The sequence below is a fragment of the Grus americana genome, chromosome 9, assembly GCF_028858705.1.
Source record: "Grus americana isolate bGruAme1 chromosome 9, bGruAme1.mat, whole genome shotgun sequence".
Classification (NCBI taxonomy): domain Eukaryota; kingdom Metazoa; phylum Chordata; class Aves; order Gruiformes; family Gruidae; genus Grus; species Grus americana.
Window position 1 is genome coordinate 3,414,281 of NC_072860.1, and position 20,573 is coordinate 3,434,853.

Here is a 20,573-nt window from a genome sequence, read left to right on the forward strand (position 1 = left end):
CAGCCCCTCCCCCCCCCGCCCGCCAGAGGGAGCCACCGCCGAGAGCCGCCCGGCGCTGACAGGAGGTGGGTCGGGGAGGGCCGGAGCCCAGGCTGGGCGGCAGGCGGGGAGGGAGGAGGGCACGGAGCAGCGGTTGTCACCTGCGCACGGCCGGCCTTGCAGAGGGTATAAAAAAGCGCGGTTACGCCTGTGGGGGCACCGAGGGAGAGCAGCGGGAACGGGGCGTCTCAGCATACCCACGCAAGATACAGCCCCCGGAGGCGTGCGTAAGCTCGCTTAGAAATTAGCTCCTACAGACTGAAAGCAGTGGGTGCTGGAGGTTTATTTCTGTGAAGACAGGACAAAAAATTGACAGATCAAGACGTTGTGGGCCCAAAGTCTTAGAAGACATAAACCACAGCCTGAGAGAGCAGGCTGTGGAGGGAAGGCTGAGAGAAACCACACTTGTCTTCTACACAAGCAAACCCAGAGGACGGCTTCTTCTGGTCAGTTATTTAGGAGATAACCAAAGAGCTCAAAACTGCACTGGTTCCCCTCATCAGACCCCACACGGCAGCACACATTTGCCCAGAAGTACCTGGGGCCACCGAGGCAGCAGATGTGTCTTCACCTGTCTGGTGTTTACTTCACACCAGAAGTGCCTCAGGGAGCTACGGCCTACTCCATTTTGCTACCAAACCATCCCCCAGCTAGATAGCTGACTTTAGGAAAACTCCAACTGTCTGTACCATAATTCCTGTCTAGCTCACTGTGATTAATATACCTCAGTCCGTGAGGAAGGAGTATTGATACCATTAATAACACACTTTGAAAGGGAGGTTACTTTCTCAGACTATCCAGAAGTAATCTTTAAGGCCCTAAATTCATAGGTAGGCTGAAAATGATTATAGTTCTCCCAACACTATGTCTTGGGAACACCGCCAACAAAACAACTCATGGAGCAGTATTTTCCCTGGAGAGCTCACATGTAAGTGCCTAACCAGTCTAAGACTCTTAAAGTAATCATCTTATCAGACCTTATTATGTCATCCTGCACCCTTAAAGAAAGGCAAAAATAGACTGTTGGAAGATTTATGATGAAACCACTCCTGTTCTTGTGAACTTGCATCCGTGCCTAGGTGAATTGTTTCCTGCATGCTGGGGAAAGGAACGCATTAATAATAAACTATAAGAATATGAAAGGGTCAAATCACAGATCTTTTAACATTTGTTATCTGGATAAATAAGCATGGCAGAGAAACCGATTGAAAACTAATTTGTTAAGTGGTTCAAGCAGAAAGACATTCAGGAAGATGGAATGAAAATATCTCGGGGAACATCTGGCAAATTAAACAATTTCAATTAGGTTTACAAGAAAACAAGGAAATCTGTGCCAGATTGATGAGAAGAGCATTTAAAATCTCTTGGAATCCTGATGGCTTCTCAAATAACCCATCTACTCAGAACATCACGATTCTCAGAGCAGTAGGTAGCTTGCAGAGGTTTAAGTTATTAATTTCGCTTCTGTTTTTCCCCAAGGATCCGTTCTACTTAAGTATACAAAAACTAAAACAATTAAGAGAAAGCTAGATACTTGCAAGAGTTTATAGGTACAGCTAAAGAGGCTATCATGAAAGATAAAGGTTCGTTATCACTGATGTGTTTAGTTAAGGTCTCAAGAGTCAAATAAGACACACGTAAGTTAATTCCTGAATGGAACCTGTTCCCCCTGCCCCCCCTCTAATTGTAAAGAATTTAAAAAATACACTTATAAAAGCACAGTAAATATTGTTCAGCTGCTGCAACAAACCAAACAGAATAGAGTACCTGACTTTTCCTTTGTTATTTTTAAAATGCACAAGCTTTTTTCTCACTAATGATGATTGTTTCGGCATTTATCAATTTCATTGGAAAATGTGCATAAAAAAGGAAAATGAGATCAAAACAAAGTGAATGACTACAGGAAGTTTTAGACATATTTACTGGTCATATCCTAAAATTAACTGATTAAAAAAAAAAAAAGACAGACTTTGCCAAATCTAATTTATCGTGAACAGAGCCTCTAGTATTCTGTATTCCATGGCAAAACGTATTGCCCCTTGCTGGAGACATGATCTTAGATAGCGGATTATGAGACAGACCTACTATGGTAATTTCTGCATTGCCAGAATTTAAAAACAGACCCAGTAACAAATAAGTGCACCAACAAAGATCATTAAAAAAGCTTAGCTAAATACCTCCGTGTAATAAAATGTAGGATAAACTACTACCAAGTATGTTCTATTATTAGTATAACTATACTTTGTAATATGCTTTCCTTCTAATTCACCAGCAGAAGAAATGTTACCTTCCTAGCAGTTTTTAAGCTTTCTAGCAGTAATTATGTATTTTGTATGGAGTGTCAAAACTCCCAACTTAAAAAAAAAAAGCAAAGTTGTTTTATGGATTAAAAGTTATAAGATTAGGATATTGAAACCTTAATCACTTTTCATTATCATCAACATTTCTAGCACATTTAGGAATAGGTCAAAATCCTTGTGGATGTAACATGACCCGCTCAGAACAGCATGTGCGGTAATAGCCATTATTGCACAAGACATGCATGCTTTTTCATCTGTTTTTAAAGTATAACTCTTCAAGTTTAGGTTTTCATACCATTTTACCTTTATTTTTACACCATTTAAAATTATATATCCAAAACTATAATGAAGATGCATGAGCAATACAAAATTATAGTAATACCCAGTAATAAAGTGATAATAAGCCTCTGAATGCAAAATTGGCTCTTGCATGATCTATTAAGTTTTTAAATACATATGTAATGACATCTAAACATACTATCAACTGGTTGTATAATACGTAATTTATGTCAGAATTCATCTGATTATAAGAATACTCCAGCTAACTATAACAAAAAGGAAAAAAAAAGGTTTAATAATCTGGATATTGGTCAATTTGTAGTTACATACTTAAGAAACATGGTAACAATAATATTCTGGGCTTTCTGTGCTTTGGGAGCAATCATCAAACATATTCACAGGTGATCCTTCTGCAGATTGTAGCAAAACCAGTTTAGTAAGTTTTCTATCCTACTGCTCCACGTACTACAATTCAGTTTGAGAGCAATCATAAAACATAGGTCAGTATAAATAATAATTTATTGAGTCACATGGGAAAGTGTTCTGGTTTTAATTCTTATTCCCAAGAAGTGGCATTTCTCAATCACAATTAGGTAGTTTATGATGTAAATTTTGTCCGAAAATAAAATTTTTGTCTTTAGAATAAAAATGCTCAAGTATTCTTCATTTGAAGTATCTTGTAGAGATTTCTCCTAACCTTTCTGTAAGTTGTTTTTAGAAGGAAGTGAGTGCTAAATGACTAATTAATTTCATTTCTTATTTCAAACAGAAGCAAAACCAGAAGAGAGTGTTTTCTGGAGAATTATCCTGGTTTATATTTAGTCTGGATTGAACTATTTCAGTGTGCAGTCATATGTACACCCTTCTACTTGGCCCCATCTTCACTGTGAGTTGCTGAGTGTTACTGCAGTTACAGAAAGCAACACGCATGAAAGAACCTCTGATGAAAGACACCGGACAAAGATTTTATATCTCACTGATTCAGTGTGAAACAAAAAAAAAATATCAAGTAAGGAAAAACATATGCCATAGAAAAATATACAAATAAGTCACTGTATCCTCATATTGTATAGAGGACTTACTTTCTAGCTTTACTAATACCAGAAGCGTATTTTCTGAAAACAGGTTTTTGCTTTGTAGTTGCACTGAAGTCAATGAGCTTCTCAGGCATATTTAAGTCAAAACTACCCTCCCCCTTGGTTTGGTTGGGGTTTGGGAGGTGGGGGTGTCTTATGCATGTTCCTTCATTGATATCCAGGGCTGCCCTTCCCAAGAACCACAAACAGGAAATGTCAGCATTAAAATACTTAGTAAGAATCTAGAAAGATGGGCGTTTCTTTTTCCTGAAATAAAATTTTTAGAACACCTGAAGACTACCACCTGTGAAGTACAGATAATCTGTTTTCATTAGTTCATTTTAAAACACAAACAAATAACAATTTTGGTAGTTTAAGACAGATTTACAAATTTAGGGTTTTCAGTACGATATAGAATTCTCTACGTATGTGCTTTATATATTTCACCATCATGACAACTAATAGGGATTTATTGTCAAGCAAATGTTATTTCAGGATACAAATATACTTTGCTATACCATTATTAATGAATCATATTTGATCTTTGTTTTTAATTTTCCTACTATTTTTCCTCACTTTCTTCTACTGAGCCTGTCTTAACTATTTCTCTGCTTCCAGACAATTGTCATCCCATTCTGGCAACCTCCCTGGTTCTGAATGTTTAATGTAATTTACAGATTTGGTATTCATACATGTAGTATGTTGTTTATCTTTCTCCAGGAGAAAGAGTTCACCTTATCCCCCATAAAGGCTGTGAGAAACCATATAAAGAGGACAGTACAAATAATCTTTATCCATTATGATTTATTCTCTACAATACTTCATTAGAGGATAGAGTTCAATTATTTACACTCAGAAGTTATTATATAGGTAGGAGGCAATCAAGTGTAATACAAAGAATTGGTCTGACATCTCTGCACTGAAGGTCAAAAGAGGTCTCCTGCTTTAAGGAAATAAATTAACCAAAAAAACCCCAACAAAACAACATGTAGTTTCGAGAATACAAACAGAAAACAGCACTAATAGTCAGTGAAGATTGCAGATGTTTGTTAATGTACTATGAAAACAAATTATTCTGTGCAAAGGTTAAAATGAACTTTTAAGATTTGCTTACAGTTTTTTTTTTTGTTCTGATAAATTGTAGATATGTGATATTTTGACCATAAAACCTTCCCAAACTGAAATGGCCTCAGTTGAGATTGACTGTTGAAATTATGGAAAAAAAAAATCAGAACCTCACAGTGGAAACATTCTAACACTGACAGACTCCAGTGATCAAAGACATTCTCCTGTAGTTACTGTAAAACAAAGACAATTCATAATTGCAGTGAGATTATTTCTCCGTTGTGGTTCTCATGAGAATAAGCCCTTCTAGACCAAAAGGCACTTGCTTCTAAGGATGAGTTAAATCCAGACCAAACCAGGTAACAGTTGCTTTGAGAAGGAGTAGTTCTAACCTGCTGTCCCAGCCAAGGAACCATGGAGAAATTCTTACATCAATTGGTCATTGATTTTGGTAGCCTCCATCTTGAGGCAACTCGAAGTACATTTTGTTTCTAGTTCACCTCTTTCATCCTTATGCATAGCTGCCATGTAATGATCTAGAAATGGGATTATTTCCTGAGACCACCTGTCCTTGTCATACATTTTTCTGAGCTAACTTAACTATTGACATACTTTTCAATTGATTTTATAGCTGGACCCTTACGGGACTGAAGCTGAGCGGGCCTGTTTCTTAGGCAGCAGACCAATTTCTGATTTGCTAACTTCTCACTGCAACAAGACAAGAACACAGTACATATTTAGAGGCATTTTTGTCTTTTTTTTTTTTTTTAAACAGACTGAGTGGGGAAATGGAAGTGGGAGAGGATAAGGCTTCCCCAGTCCCAAACCATCTAACCCGCTTCAGAGTTAAACCAACCAAGTCACTCAATCTTAAAATTCTGTTCTTTAAAAAATGACAGCTAACCCTCCCCACCCCACCCCTTAGTCATCCCCTATTCAAATAAAATGAAATCAGGAAAACACTATACACTGTTGAAGACACAGAACAGGGCAAACATTTGAAAAAGAAACAATATTGTTGAAAAGCCTGGCACTATATGCCTGCATGACCAGTCTCACTGAGCGTGCTCAGGGGTGAAGTTTTAGCACCATTTTTTTGCTTTTTTTTCTTAAACCTTTTAGAAATTAAATTCTAACATAGAACACTTGAACAGTAATGAGTGTAGCCCTATGTATCATACTGTTTGACAGCTGAAAGGTGAATGGTATGTCCAGAGCTGACCCCACCCTCCCCCATCACTACACGGCACCTGGGAGAGTAATTACAAACCACTCGAGTTTGTAACAAGACCCATTTATTCTCAGCAGCAGGAAATCATGAAACAATCCCTTAATCTTCAATTGCTTTTCAACAACATCACAAGGGAAAAGTGGCAATTTGTAAGAATGACCCAGTACAGGAAGAAAGCTGGGTCGATATTGCACTGTTATCCAGAATAGGACCCTCTCCTTTCCCTCACATCTCTCTCCTCCAGCAGGAGAGGATTACACCAACATGAAGCAAAACTGCACAAGTCTTGTTTGCTTCTCTAGGACCAGAAGGAGCAGCAGCATGCAGTTCTGAGCTTTCTACCAGCCCTGTTCCCTGCCATGCCAGGAGAGAATTTCAGGCCTGAAACACCAGCCAATTTTAAAAGCCATCATTACCACACACAAGAAAACTTTAAAGATACATGCAACCAACTAGCCATTGCTCTGCTATGCACTTGTATTTTCTCTCCTGATCATTGCTGACCCTCCAGAAACTTCGAAAACCAACCAAAAAAACCCCCACAAAGTTGTATTTTGAAGTCCAGTGACCTCATTGAGAGAGCATCATAATTTAGAGTTTATGACAACTCTTAATGATGCTGCAGAGTAACAACTGGATAACTTATCTTCCTCTTAGATGAGAGTATTTCTTGTAATCAGCAATGATGGGAGAAGAAATACAGAATGCACGTGAGTTTCACAAAGTTTGGGTAACACAGGTTTCCCCACTCATTCCCTTGATGTGGTAATGACTAAACTGTATAACAACTTACCAGTGAAACTACATAGCTCTATTCCATAGGCCTACTATAAACTGCAATACTCAACAGTTCTCAAGATTGATAGTCACACCAGAGAAAGTGGCTGTCCTATGAAAAGGAAGGTCCCCGAGACTGTTAGCTTAAGTTAAACAAATTTCAGTCACTAGTCTCACTTGTATGACTACAGTCAATGCCCTGCAAATCCCTCCTCATCCCTAATCCAATCAGGCTCTGTTACAAATGTTTGAACACAAAACTTGGTTGTAACAGAGAAGATCGTCCAGGGACACTCAAGTACTTTGTCCTTCGTGTACACAGCGTGTGCCGTGTTGCTCTCTTACAGGCATAACAGCATTCTGTTTCATAGCAGGCTACGTTACAAAGCACTGTCTAAAAACCCAGAAAACTGTAAACCAAGAGGATTTTTAGAGTAATCCAACCTACAGCGGGATCTGATAATTAAAGCCTTCTAGGGTTTATTTAAATAATGGATTCATCTGCAATACCATCAAAAGGTTTTTCACATCTTCAAGTGTTTTCTGTCCCGTGAGGATGGGGCGCCATCCAGATCTTCAACCCTCCCCAATATCATAATGTCCGCCTGTGATGTGTGGGGACTGCAATCAGCTCTTGGTACACAACAGATACCAGAGGTTAAAAAAAATTAAAAAGAACCTAAAAAATGTTTTGTTGGACTCCGTTGCCCAGGCTGCCAGGGGAATGCTCCTACTTGATCTGGGGGGCTTCCATAATGAACAGCTCAAGTTTCCGGAGTGTTGGTAACACACAAGAACGGATCAGTCCAAAGTGGCACTTTCACTCCTAGAAGTCTTCTGCACCTCACGACAGTTCGTAGGCATGGAGCCCCAATCCAACTGAACCCCCATTCGGAGGGAAGGCTGAGATAAGGCTTGGGCCCCTGAAGTTCTGTCATGCTCTCATCCTCCCCCCAGGTCAGCTGGAAGGCAGACTTGGCAACGGAAGCTAGCATCATAAAATGGTGCAGTAATAGAAGTAACTGGACCAGGAAGAGGAGGCATCTGCCCCAATGATGTCGTAGCCATTGGCAGCAACTGGGGAGTGGGACTGGTCATGCAGCCGTGTGTCAGGAGTAATGATTGTAGAGGGGGGGGGCATGAAGAGTGCCATTCTGGAAACAATGCTGACGGGAAGCCATGTATTCTGCATAACTGATTGTCACCTTCTCACTGCGGTACCTATGGGAACAGTGCAAGAAAAAATAATGTAAACAGACTATGCAATATGAAGGGACTAGACATAAACCCCATTTGACCCAGATCACCTTTTAGCTAACAGCCAATAATGACCAGGAGAAACCCACTAACTTCATAAACTACCTTGTTTGATATTGCCTCATGCAGTAGTCTGAATAACCCATCTAAGCTTGAATTAGCTTTGATGTCACAAAACTTGAGCTCTATTCAAGGCAATCATAATTAAGGGGACTCCTGAAGTAGCACACTGAAAACAAATAATCAACTTGTATTCTTTTTATCCACTTGCTGTGGAAAAAAAAAAGGGCATGAGAAGTTTGCTGGAAGAAGACTCAGTTTCAGACACTAAATAACCAGTATTTCACTATTATTTACTTTTGTGGTTATCTTCACATTTGAAAGGCTAGTGAAAGAAAATGATGGAGAGTTGGGTAAAGGGAGGTCTACTGTAGCGTATATGTGACTTAGTCCACGTTGTGCCATCAGAATTCACAAAATGTGAAGTCCCTTCTGAGAGACCAGAGATTTCCAGGTGCTTCTAAAACATGCTACACAACAGATAACTTCATAGAATACAATGGTTTGGGTTGGAAGAGACCTCAAAGATCATCTAGTTCCAACACCCCTGCGTGGGCAGGGACACCCTCGACTAGAGGGTGGGTGTCGTCTTGTCTAACTTCAAAGTGGTCGTGAGTTGCACTAAGTCCACGTTACACCAGATTTTAATGAAAAACTTCATCCTGTCCTCTCCTGTTAAAAAAAAAACCCTGCATACCCACCTCATTTCTCCAGAGGTAAGGAACGACCTGATAACTTAGCATTTCTATACAAAACCAGAATGTCCCAATTTTTACTAACATAAAGGGAGCTGAAACCAATAGGACAGCTGGGGATATAGAAAAGCAAGCAAATTCTGAGAACCAGCCAAATTTGAGTGTCGTTTGGTTTTAAGACAGCTGTCACCTCCAAATAGCTACACCATCCACAGATGAGCACACTGAGAAAAGGAAGTCCATTGTAAAGATACAGAAAAATCAACCTTTTTAACTTGCAAAGGTTCTGCTTCTTTTGATCTTTCATGTGGATGATAATATTAAAACCAGCAGCACTTCTCTTAGAAAATGCTAACTTCAATCCTGCATGGACCAAACATATTTGCTTCATTCCATATACATTATATGCCTAACAAGCGGCATTTATGATTTTTGTCTTTCAGACTACATCTCTCATCTGAAAGAGGCATGAAGACTTACATCATGCACAAATACTTTAAGTTACCCACAAAATCACTATAAAGTAAAATTAAAAGATGACAAATACATCAACTTACCTGGTGAGTTTAATCGTTTTCCTAAAATCATTGGTAATCGGAGCCTTAAAGCCACCTTTCCTGAGTAAGGAGTCTATGGTCTGGATCTGATCCCAGTCTATTGAAAAATAGAAGCAAGGGAAATTTTTCAACATAAAAATGATGTTTCAAAAAGCTAAGAGACGCATTAAAAGGCCTCTAGAAAAGCAAACAACAGGAAACTTTGAGCTTTAGAAATACCAGTGCTGAACTGGGCATAACATGGTCTTATGCATGCACACTATCTGCACATGCCAACCCCTTTTAAATCATATTGGAACTGCAATGGTCTATAAAACAGTAATTCTGTTTTTCATATGATGCCTCTTCTTAAAAAGGTCTGTGCCTTGCTTCTGTTGCAGGGACCCCAAACTGTTTTATCATGTGCCACTCAAGTTTAGCTGTCTAAGCCTTAAAATAAGGTAATACTTAGCTCTTTACATAGACAAATTGGGATCAACCTGATGCTTTAGTGATAGCACAGTGCACTGCTATGTGAGAGATCAGAGTTAAAATTCCTACCTTAGTCTTTTGCCCCAGAGCCAGGAGGATGCGACCACTCCACTCTGCTAGGTGGAGGAAAGGAGGCAATATTTTGAGCAGTTACCATGGTGACCGCTACTATATTTGAGTGGGAAGTGTGCTCCAGAGGGGCCCTGTTTCCTGCCCTCATCTGGAGGATGCTACTTTAGCAAGAATGAGGAGGAAAGGGACTCTCCTGTTGGTGCTGTGCAGCCTGCAGTTATCCTAGTTGGTGGGAAAAACATAGAAGAGGAAAGATGCAATGCTGAATGAAGCTGGAAGATCCATACTTTGAGATCCTCTATTTCTTAAGCCCTAAAACATTTTTACACTAAGATACAGCTGTGCACAGATGTGGGATGAGAGAAAGGCCAGATGAAAACCCAGCAGCAGCTGTATCAGGTGTCAGTTATCCAGATTAAGCCTGGTGGCTCCATGGCACCATGAGGATAGCATTGCAATCCAAACCCAAAATCCATAGATTTATGTTACCCAATTCTGTGACACAATGTGTTGACATGTTTGGCTGCCATCTCAAACCCACCTTGTTCCTTAGCAACCTCAGGTAAATACGTGGCTGTGCGTTTGACACCTTTCTCATTGATGAACTCTATTCTGATCCCATGGATCCCAACCTATAGATGGAAATGAATAGCCAAATAAGAGGTGTTTGCTAGCACTGAATCCATGATCGAGTTGTCATTCCCACCACACTGTGTGTTTGTCTATGGCCAGTTTGGCTTTTCCCTGGATAAGGACATTCTCTTCCCCACTCTCTGTCCTTGCCAGGCAGGTCTCACAAGTCTCTTAGCAGCATAAAGGACCTCTGCCACCTTTCCCAGATGAGCCTACTAACCAGTCTCCCTGCCACTTCTCCTTAAGTAAGTCTTGTCAGCAGTCTGACAGTTTTTCATCTCTTGTGTTGGGCAAGAAAGACAAGATCTCTACACAAGAGTCATGCCTAAAATAGCCCAACCACAAAGTCTATTTAATCTTTCTTGAACTAAATGCATTTCTACATATGAGGTCCTGAAAAATGATTAATACCTTCGGTCTCTACTTTTTGTTCCCAGTTTCTATTCACAGCATCAAAATACTTCCCAGGTTTTTACATATATATTTCATACAATCACAGAATGGTTTGGGTTGGAAGGGACCTCAAAGATCATCTAGTTCCAACCCCCCTGCTGCGGGCAGGGACACCCTCCACTAGACCACGTTGCCCAAAGCCTCATCCAACCTGGTCTTAAACACTTCCAGGGTGTATTATTTACACCCATGTCCTACTGGGCCAAATCCATAAAACACTTTCATGTCTCTTTTATTCCCATTCAGATCCCCTCCCAACCAAAAGCATACTGCTAGCCCATCCTCTTCCTCCCTTCTAGTTGTTTAGCCCCATTTCTTCTAATCAGAGTTTCAATGCCCATACACCCCTGTAACGAAGGAGACACATCACCATGTACTAACCCGAACCCGAACGGAACGAGAGAGTGATGCAGAGTTCCAAATGCACCTGTTCTCACCTCCCAGTCCAGGTAGTCACTGGCATCCTCAAAGTTAGTGAGGAGGGAGACAGAGCAGAAGAGTTTGGGCAGCTCCTCGCGGGTCAGGGGGGGAAATCGGCTGTCCTTAAGTGCACTGAAGGAAAGAAGAGATATACTGCTTCATGCAAGCACCAAATTAAAGTGTCAGATGCTCAGTTATTCCCTTTTTGATTATGCCTCTGTGAAACATGTTTCTCTTTGCTACTGCAGAGAAAGTGATTTGCATCTCTTCCTAATCTAATGAACTGTAATATGCAAACACTAGCGCAAGCTTCCTGATGCTGTCCTCCACTTACTGCAATTGGAGAGAAATCATGTGCTATGTAAGATGTCGAAACTGTTAGTATGCAAGACAGCTTTGACATTAGCCTTAAAATGTCAACGAAAATTCACCTGTTGCAAAGATGTTCCACTAAATCCTGATACACTACCTCACCATAACTATCATACAATTCTCAGGTTTATTTTATTCTGAAGCATATTAAATTGAACTATGTTGATCCAACATCTTAACCTTGAATCCTTAAAGATCTTCAGCAAATTAAGGTAATTTCAGATTTATTTCATTTTCAACATAATTACCTGGTTAATGTGTATTCCCTGAGTCCTGAGTGAAGATTCATGGCTGAAAAGGTCCCGATGCAGCCACGAAGCCGCTTGTCTCGCCCCGTCTTCCACGTCACAAAGAGTGGACTGAAAAGGCAAAGAAGAAATACTCCAGCCTCTAGAGATATTTGGTTGCTAAGGGGAGACCAACAAGGTGTAAAAGCATGCACTTGCATGCACTTGCTTTCTCTCCCTCTAATAAACCACAACAGGCATGTTTTCTCACCTGCTATCTAGCAATAATAAAACACACCCACGCACCCCCAAATGCAAAACCCAGCATCTCCCCCCACCTTTTTGGCATACTCCTTTCTCTCCATCAGCACTCTGTAAGCTCCCCACCAACACTTTCCTGGCCAGACTCTGCACTGTCCTCTAAGGAACGATATGGTTATTTGACCCCACTGATTACCTCTGTGAGTAATGGCCTCACTTAGTAGCATCTGCTAGTTTACATGACAACCCATATCAAAATTAATATAGGTGAAGCAAGTAAGATTACTTATTTATCATACCATTGAACCTGAAAGATCCCCAAGCAGTCCACAATCCATCTATAATGCAAGTTTGCAATAAAAGCTTTTTTTTTTTTTTTAAAAGGGATAAAAAGCAAGCCCAGGGTTTTTTTCCCCTTTTATTTCCATGAGGATCTGACTTCTGGGTCCATCCCTAGTGCTCAAACAGTTTATGTTCACATCTTTTGCTTACCTTACATTTGATTGATATTTACACAGATTCTCTCCTGTTGAACACGTATCTAAATCACTATATTGTTCCTACTCAAACATCACTTTCCTGTTTACTATCAAGAATTTACAGGCATATCAGTAGATTCTCAAAAAGAGCTCTATGAAGAAGTAAACAGGTAAAGATGGTTGTGAATATTAAATGCAAGAAGTTCACTTCTGTAGAAGTGAGTGAATTTGCAAACAGCTGTAGAGAAAAAACAGTAAAGAAAGGACAATGGTGGCTGCAGCCATAAAAGAATATCCAACATCTGGGAAATTCTGCAAGGCAACTGATGAAGCTGATCTAATTACAGAAACTTGATGACTGATCTTACTTTTTCAGATTACAGAGTACAAGATGTGGTCACTTTGAACCCAAGCATAGATGAGAAAGTAATTTGTGATTCCACACATTAGTCTATGGATTTCTACTGAACTTTAAAAGATAAGTAATATGATAGAAAACATGCAGTGTAAAGAAAATAATTTCCTGAAATTAAACAACCATTGGCAGGAGTTCTAAACCATGAAAACAGAGTAACTGATTCTACATCAGAGTGCAGACACTCACTTTTCTCAAACTCTTGAAGCTCTTGTAAGCAATATATTTTTGCAGTGAACATTACAAAAAAATACGAAGGGATTCTGTTCAGACAACAAAACCAGCGTAGAGTGTGGATGATATCTCAAATACAGGCAACAGAGCTTCTTACATCTACGTAGTTAAAACATAATTTAAACTGTAGTGATAAAGCAATGCCCACTGATGTTCCTCCGAGCAACAATGGAATTAAAAAACTCTATTACAGCATAAATCCATCATTCAGGACCTAGTTACCAGCTGTGACCAACAGCAGAAGTACTACCCAAAATAGCAAGCAGCCTTTAAGTGATAATTGTGAAGTACTTTGCCCACAGAGGAAGCGGAATTATTCTTCCACAACCATCAGCCACCTTATGGTTGCTTGACCAAGACAGAGGATTTACTGTTCTAGTTTTCCAACAACACTTCAAGGCACTTGCAGGATATCATTCCTCTACACTTTCATCCAGCTACCATGTGTTGAAACAGAAAACAGAAACAGAGCGTAAGAAGATACTAAACTTACAAAGGAGATTTCTGAGAAACATTACTGTCACAAGCTCAGTGGAAATTTAGCTTAATCTGATTAAAGTTTTGAAACCATTACTTAGCCCATGTGACACTCACCCCTAGCAGAAAAGGGGAGAAAATGAAAAGCATCACTGACAGAATACAAATCTAAGTAAATTCCTTCTCTTCTTGGATTCAAATTACAAGTTCACATTTCCAATTCATCTCTTTCCCCTTAAAAAAAAAAAAAGTTTCCACTGAGCTGTGACACAGCTTTCTGCATCTATAATAGAAGAGATAGTACCAGAAAGGACAGGATAATTACATTCAGAAGGCTGTCATATTTTAAAAGATCTTAAAGCACATTTTTAACAATTTTTCACTGTGGTCATAACAACTGAGGTATTAAAAAAAAAGATTATGATTTTGTGCAACTATATAAAATTTCACTATTATCAAGTTTTTCACTGTAGAGAAGACGTTGTTTCTCTATCTGAAGAATAAATACGCTTAGCATATTGCAGGTGCAGCTGACAATAAGCCAATTGTTCCACAGCCCCTCCCTGAAAAGCATATTTCCCAGATGTACTGAGAAAAGTCACGACAATCTTTTGCCCGTGTTCACCCAAGAGCACTTACCAGTACTTTGCAGTTGTATCCCGAGCAGATTATGGCAACCATTTCTCCCTCAGCCACAACATCTTACTTAGGTGTGTTTGATGAGAGTTGGCTAGGCTGAGGGGAGGGGAGTTTCAGCAACTAAAAACTAGGTTCTCCAACTGCAATCTCAAAGGCAATTTTAAAGTAGCAAAACATAGTTTGTTTAAATCAGAATTTAGCTTGTACTAGGAAAAACCCTGTTACAGTACAGATTCTATGATGCAAGTACCTTATTATTTGTCTTGCATGGCAACTAGAAACTTGCATGGTGTAGTTTTAGCACCAATTTGTAATACCTACTATTAAAAAAATCAAAGACTGAAGTACAAAAGTGGAAGAAGTGGCATGCTATACAGGTTCAAAATTGTTATTTTTCAGTAACCTGAACAACAAATGGGATATTTTCTTCATTTACCAAGTTAATTCAGACATACCTCCGTAGGTATCGACCCATGCCATAATTCCCATCAAGATTGTTGTCCACGTGTATATCCTCTCAAGCTGGTAATTGGAATTCACGGTTGTTTTCAAGTCATAAGCCTGTAATTTTTATGTTATTACCCTGTTTATGCATAATCCTGACCTTCACGACTACTTCTATCTTTACTTTAGGGTTCAATTTAAAAGATCTGTTTTCTGAGAGGTCAGGGCAAACCTGTGCATCTTTCTATTCCTTCCATCAACAGTCTCTTTTCCGTCTGCCCAGAGAGACTTCTGGCATATATCTTTGTTTTGTTCAAAGATCTCTTACATCAACACTAATTATGTTACAAAGGACAACAATGCAAATTATTTATGTATTTTCACTTTGCTTACTCTTATATTTGATAATATTTGGCTTGAAGTTCACTGCATTACTGTCTCAAGCGTGACAGATCATCCCTGTGTGCTGCTCTACAAGAGAACAAACCCTATGCTTTTCCCTGGGGTACAGGCAACTATTTGCTAGAAGGAACAGCATAAATGCTGAAATACAAGAAAATTCAGGTAGGCATTTGCCCAGAGGGGAAGAAAAGAGAAGAGTTGGTATTGTTTGGAGTGTTAATCTAAAAGACTTTAAAATTATCAGCATGGAAAAGCCCAGTGAACTATGTTTTACTTTTCAAATTTGGGCATAAAAGTTGAACAGCTGAGACTCTGGAAAGAATGCCCTTTTTGAAACTAGTCAACAGAACAGCAACAAAAACCAGCTAGAAGTCTCCTTTAATGCCAAAATAATGAATCTGTATAAAATAATCTCTTTTATTGACTTAAGAACAGAACAACAACAAAACCTCTTTGCATTTCAAGTGACAAAATAATAAGCAGACTAATGTATAATTTTCTAAAAGGAGCCTACTTAGCTTAGGTATGAAAAACAACAGAAATATTTCAGCTTGAGGAGTCATTGGAACTATTCTATATTGTAGTCCAGAGTATTTCTCCATTCACTTGTATTTACAACATTAAACAGCTTAGTCTGCGGTGGCATTCAGAACATGTATCCATAATCCTGCTCGGATAATAACTGCATAGATGCACAACCTACATCTACACTGACAGCCAATAAGGTGGGGAGACACTCAATATACGGAAAAAGTCCTTGACCTGTTTAAGCCATTGTTCCTTTACATCAATTTAAAATTAATTAACTTAAATTAAGGATGTCAACAACTTTTTATTTTATCTATTGGAAGCAGCCCCTGGAGGAGTGTCAGAAGGTGTATCTATCATTGATCTTTCCCATATAATTCTTCCACCAAACATTTTAACAACATTAACATTTCCACACCTACACATTCAACCTTCAGATAAACATTAGCTGAATCTCACCAAAGTGAAATACCTTCATAAATCCTTCTCCTCACTTCTTCTCATGCACGCCTCCTTTCTTCTTAACCTTGGTATAGTCCTTGAAAGTTAACTCACCATTTCTCCCTCTATTGCCTAAATAGCACCATCTCCGTAACACAGTTTCAATTCCACAACTGGCAAATTTTTGGTTCCCCTCTCTGCTAAACCCATTAACTTGGACAACTGAACAACCTTGTGTGTGTCCTTGTCCAATTCTCACCAGCTCAGCACTTGTTTCAGGATGAGCCGGGAACTTGTTTCAGCTTCTCACTTTATTCTCTTCCACCTGCTTCACAGAAATAAATCTCTCCCCTTGTCCCTCCACGAAGTTAGTGCCTGACATTAGAAGCAGGATCCTCTTGAAATTAGTGACATTATTTTACTGTTTTCTGAAAACTCTAATTTCAGTTTCACTCATTCTTTTAGTACAATTTTATGGGAGGCACAGTACAGTTAATTTTTTGCAGAGGAATCTATTTTCAAAGAAGGGAGCAAATTTTAACAGAACATTACCATGAAATAGGTCTGCACTCCTCTATAAAGTATGCAACGTCTTGGGCAACACATCAGACTGTGAGCTGAAGCACCACACTTCCTCATATTTTGCCTCGCTCTCTTTCTGTAGAGCTACGCATGTTCTCCCTTGAAGACCACTCTTCAAAGCTCCACTCATCTCCACCAACAAACATAACAGAATAGTTTTCCTCTTTGGTGCACTTACTTACAGCACATCATTTTTTGTTTCTGGTAGACCAAGCAAGCAGCAGAATGCCCCCCATTCCTCCCTGCATAACAATTTTCCCATTTTCCAGAGGATACCCCTCATCCCTCCCCAATGAAACCACAGCTCTGGATGCTGGTTTCTCAGCTTTCCTCCCGCACATGGATTTACTCACTAGGGGTCATTGGTAAATCGAGGAAGTCGTGGCTGAGGGAAACCATAGAGATGACAGTAGAGTACATCAAAGCAGTAGCAGCACATCTCCGCTGTCACCACCAGGTTCTTGGTGCTGTTGGCAGTTCCATTGGGCCGAGTAAGTGGGCTCAGAGCTCCTGAAGTGGGATTCATTCGAGTAATTGGGGAATTTCCTGGGCCCAAAGTCAAGTCAGATACGTTCTCCCTTCCATTATTCCCATCTGTATGCTGGTGGTTCTGAAGAGGACCTGAACTGGAGCCTGGTACAGTTGTGGCCTGATTCCCATGACTGTGCGTTCCACTCCCAGACAATTTGGGCTTCTTTACCCCACAACAGCCAGCTGCCAGCTTGGGCTCAAGTGGAGGAACACAGCGTCTTTTTCCCATCCTGCTTCAAAACTTGCTGCCTGGAGCACTGCAGAACCCTGGCAAGGAGGGGTGGGGGAAAAAAAAAAAAGCAATACACAAAACAGTTATAGGTGAAAAACCAACAGCTGCTTCCTTGCTTCTGCTAAGGTGTCAGACAGGTTTGCTTTTGCAACAAAAAGAGGAAGAAAACCCTCGCAACGCGCAACTAAGTACAGAACTAAAACCAGTTCAGCAAGCAGAATAGGTGTTCTGACACATAAATTGGAAAAGTGTACACGTGCAGGAAGTCACACTTTTAAAGTTATTGGTGGGGTGTGCTGAACACTGCAATAAGGCAGCTCATCACAAAAAACCCCAAAAAACATAACCAGTCTTCCCATAAAGGGAATGAAACTGCATTTATTTCCCTTCCCCATTCTTGACAGAAGAGCAACAACAACTCCGGTGACACCTTCAGGGTTGGACTCCCAAGGGTGCTGCCCTTGATTTAGCGCTAGCCTAAACAACACACAAAGGGAAGCTACAAGCATTGAACTGCCGTTTTCTAAACAACAGACTGTTTTCCAGACCCCAAGAACTAGAATCTGCATTTACTTTCTAGGAATAAGTAAATTAATAGTGCTCATAAGTAAATGAGTAGAGTGTACAGTCAGGATACGCAGGAGAGGAAGAGCTGAAGACTGCGCATAGTCTGAACAGAGGGAAGAAGTAATGGCAGGAAACAGATACGGTATAAAAACAACCCAGAACCGTGTTTTGCTTGCAAAGAAGAGAACACTAGCTCTTGCATCACAAGGAGTGGAACAAATACAGGGAGGAAAGCCTACGCAGACAAAAATGAACGAAGATGATAGGCAAGGACCACACATCAATGGTAGGAACTTAAATAAGTGTAGCATCGTCATCACTGTGAGATGTAAACAGACAAAGGGAGGGAAAAATCAGTTCTCCATCTGTCAAACGGGGCTAAAAGCACAGACACGTAGGTCACAGAGAACACCATGGCGAACTGGAAGTCACGCTCAGCTCTCATGAGCACCAGGCTACTCCTTTAACCACCAGAGCATCCCTCCAGCTCATCCAAGTACTTAACTGATGGCTGAACTGACAGTGCACACAGAGAATGGGGGTGGGGTGGGGTGTGAGATGCACTGAAATTCATGGTGTGACAGCTCCCTGCCTTCTCTGTGCATGCAAACAACGTAAACTTTTATCCGTGAAGTTTCATCGGCCATCGTCAAGAGTCGTATGATCCTGAACTGAACCAGGACTGGTGCAAGACGTGCAAAACACGTACACTTGCAGTGCTTGCTTGGTTTAGGAATCCTCAGCTCAAGGTTTTAGAAAGATGATCTGCATAAGGAACAATTTACAAGACCTAAGAAAATTATCCTTTTCTCCTTTGATCTCTATCTTTGTAACAACAACAGCAACAAAAAACAATCCCAAAACCAAACAGGAACAAGAAAAGTGTAACTTTGACAAAGTAAATTTTTTTTCCGTGCCTGTTAAAAGTTATGCTACTATGGCTCAGCGGAGCTGCTGGGATAGATGAGCCTTTCCACGTTATCACTGAAGGCTAGCCGCATTTGGGGAGAAAAATAGTTTTTATTTTAAACCGTAACTCTTAATTTTAAATCGGAGACGTGGCAGGGGACAGAGGAGAGGTCTTCTCCATTCATCACCCTCCGCAGCAGGCAGAAGGGGCCTAACAGAGGCGGCTGCACTGACCGATGCCGGCTCCAGCGACGGGCCCCGTTCCCCCGGCGCGGGAGGCCTCGGCCGGCCACTCGCCTCCGACCCCCCCGCGCCCGGGGGAGCCACTTCCGCACGAAACAACGCGGTTTAGCAGCAAATACGAACCCGGCGCTGACTCTGCAAAGGGCCTCAGCCCGCTGCTTGGTGACTGGACCCGGCGGAGACCCGGCACAACGCCCCGGTGCCGGCGGTCATCAGGAGCGCCCCGCTGCTCTCCCCCCCGCGCCCACAAACCGCCGGTCGGCTCCCCGCGCTCCCGAACCGGAACGCCCGACCCGCGGCACAGCTGGCAGGCCGACCCCCGCCTCGACCGAGCACAGGGAAAGGCCGTGCCCCGCCGCCCCTCTCCCGGCCCCGCCGCCGGACGAGCCCCGCACGCTCGGACACAAACTTTCCGGCGGCGCTTCCGAGGCTTCCGCCAGCCCCGCCGGGGGACGCGGCCCAGGCAGCCCCCGCAGCCCCCCCGCCCCCGCCCTCAGCCCGCCTCCCCCGGAGGGTGCAGCCCGCCCCCCCGCGGCGGGGCAGAACCGCCGCCGCCAGGGGGCGCGACTCCCTCCACCCCCCCCCGGCTGACCCCCCCCCCCCCCGCCGCCGGGGCGAGCGGGACACAGGCATTTTCCCCCCCACCTCCCCACCCCGGGGTCGCCCACCTCCTGCACCCGTCCCGGGCCGGACGCGGCTTCTCCTCCGCCTCAGCCCAGCCGCCGCCGCTGCTGCCCCACCGCCGCCGCCGCCTCCTTCTCCCGCCTCATGGAGCCATGGGCCTGGGCGAGGCTCCCCAGAGAAGCGGGCCCGGCGGGCGGGGGGAGGGGGGCAGGGCCCGCCGCGGCCGGGCCGGGAGCCGGGCTTCCCGGAGCCGCCGGGCAGCGAGGGGAGCTGGAGGACTGGAGCGAGGCCGAGGGAAGGTCCTCCGCTATCCCAGCAGCCTCCTCCCTGCTCGTGAGGTAATGAGGGAAAAATGTACATAGTCCGCCAGCCTCCCGTCGGCCCCGCGGTGCCAGCACGACCATAGAGAAGGGAGGACACTCTTCCCCCCCCTCGGAACCATAGATACCGGGCACTTCCGCTCCCAGTCGGAGGACGCGCGGGGCCGGGTTCCCTCCCCGTCACGTGACAGGGCCGCACGTGCGAGGACAAACAGTCTCGGGGGCGGGAGGGGCCACTCGCGCGCGGAGCTCCCCCGCCCC

At 42.3% G+C, this 20,573-nt stretch overlaps 1 protein-coding gene and 1 long non-coding RNA gene across 3 annotated transcripts; one reads left to right on the forward strand and one right to left on the reverse strand.

The window, feature by feature from the left end:
* Positions 1-12: 12 nt before the first annotated feature.
* Positions 13-9,320, forward strand: LOC129209891 (uncharacterized). The gene is made up of 3 exons (XR_008578253.1): positions 13-65; positions 3,388-3,627; positions 9,223-9,320. It is a non-coding gene; the product is annotated as an uncharacterized LOC129209891 (long non-coding RNA).
* AMMECR1L (AMMECR1 like) lies at positions 7,231-20,403 on the reverse strand. 2 transcript variants are annotated; one of them, XM_054835080.1, is made up of 7 exons: positions 20,037-20,403; positions 17,240-17,684; positions 12,006-12,116; positions 11,403-11,517; positions 10,421-10,511; positions 9,337-9,433; positions 7,231-7,988 (listed from the first exon to the last, which is right to left on the reverse strand). In XM_054835080.1, the coding sequence occupies exons 2-7, from the start codon at positions 17,644-17,646 to the stop codon at positions 7,877-7,879; spliced, it is 933 nt and encodes a 310-aa protein (XP_054691055.1). In that variant the 5' UTR covers positions 17,647-17,684; positions 20,037-20,403; the 3' UTR covers positions 7,231-7,876. The 2 variants fall into 2 exon arrangements, with proteins under 2 accessions (XP_054691055.1, XP_054691056.1); XM_054835081.1 differs by lacking the exon at positions 20,037-20,403 and adding an exon at positions 19,492-19,611.
* Positions 20,404-20,573: the final 170 nt, after the last annotated feature.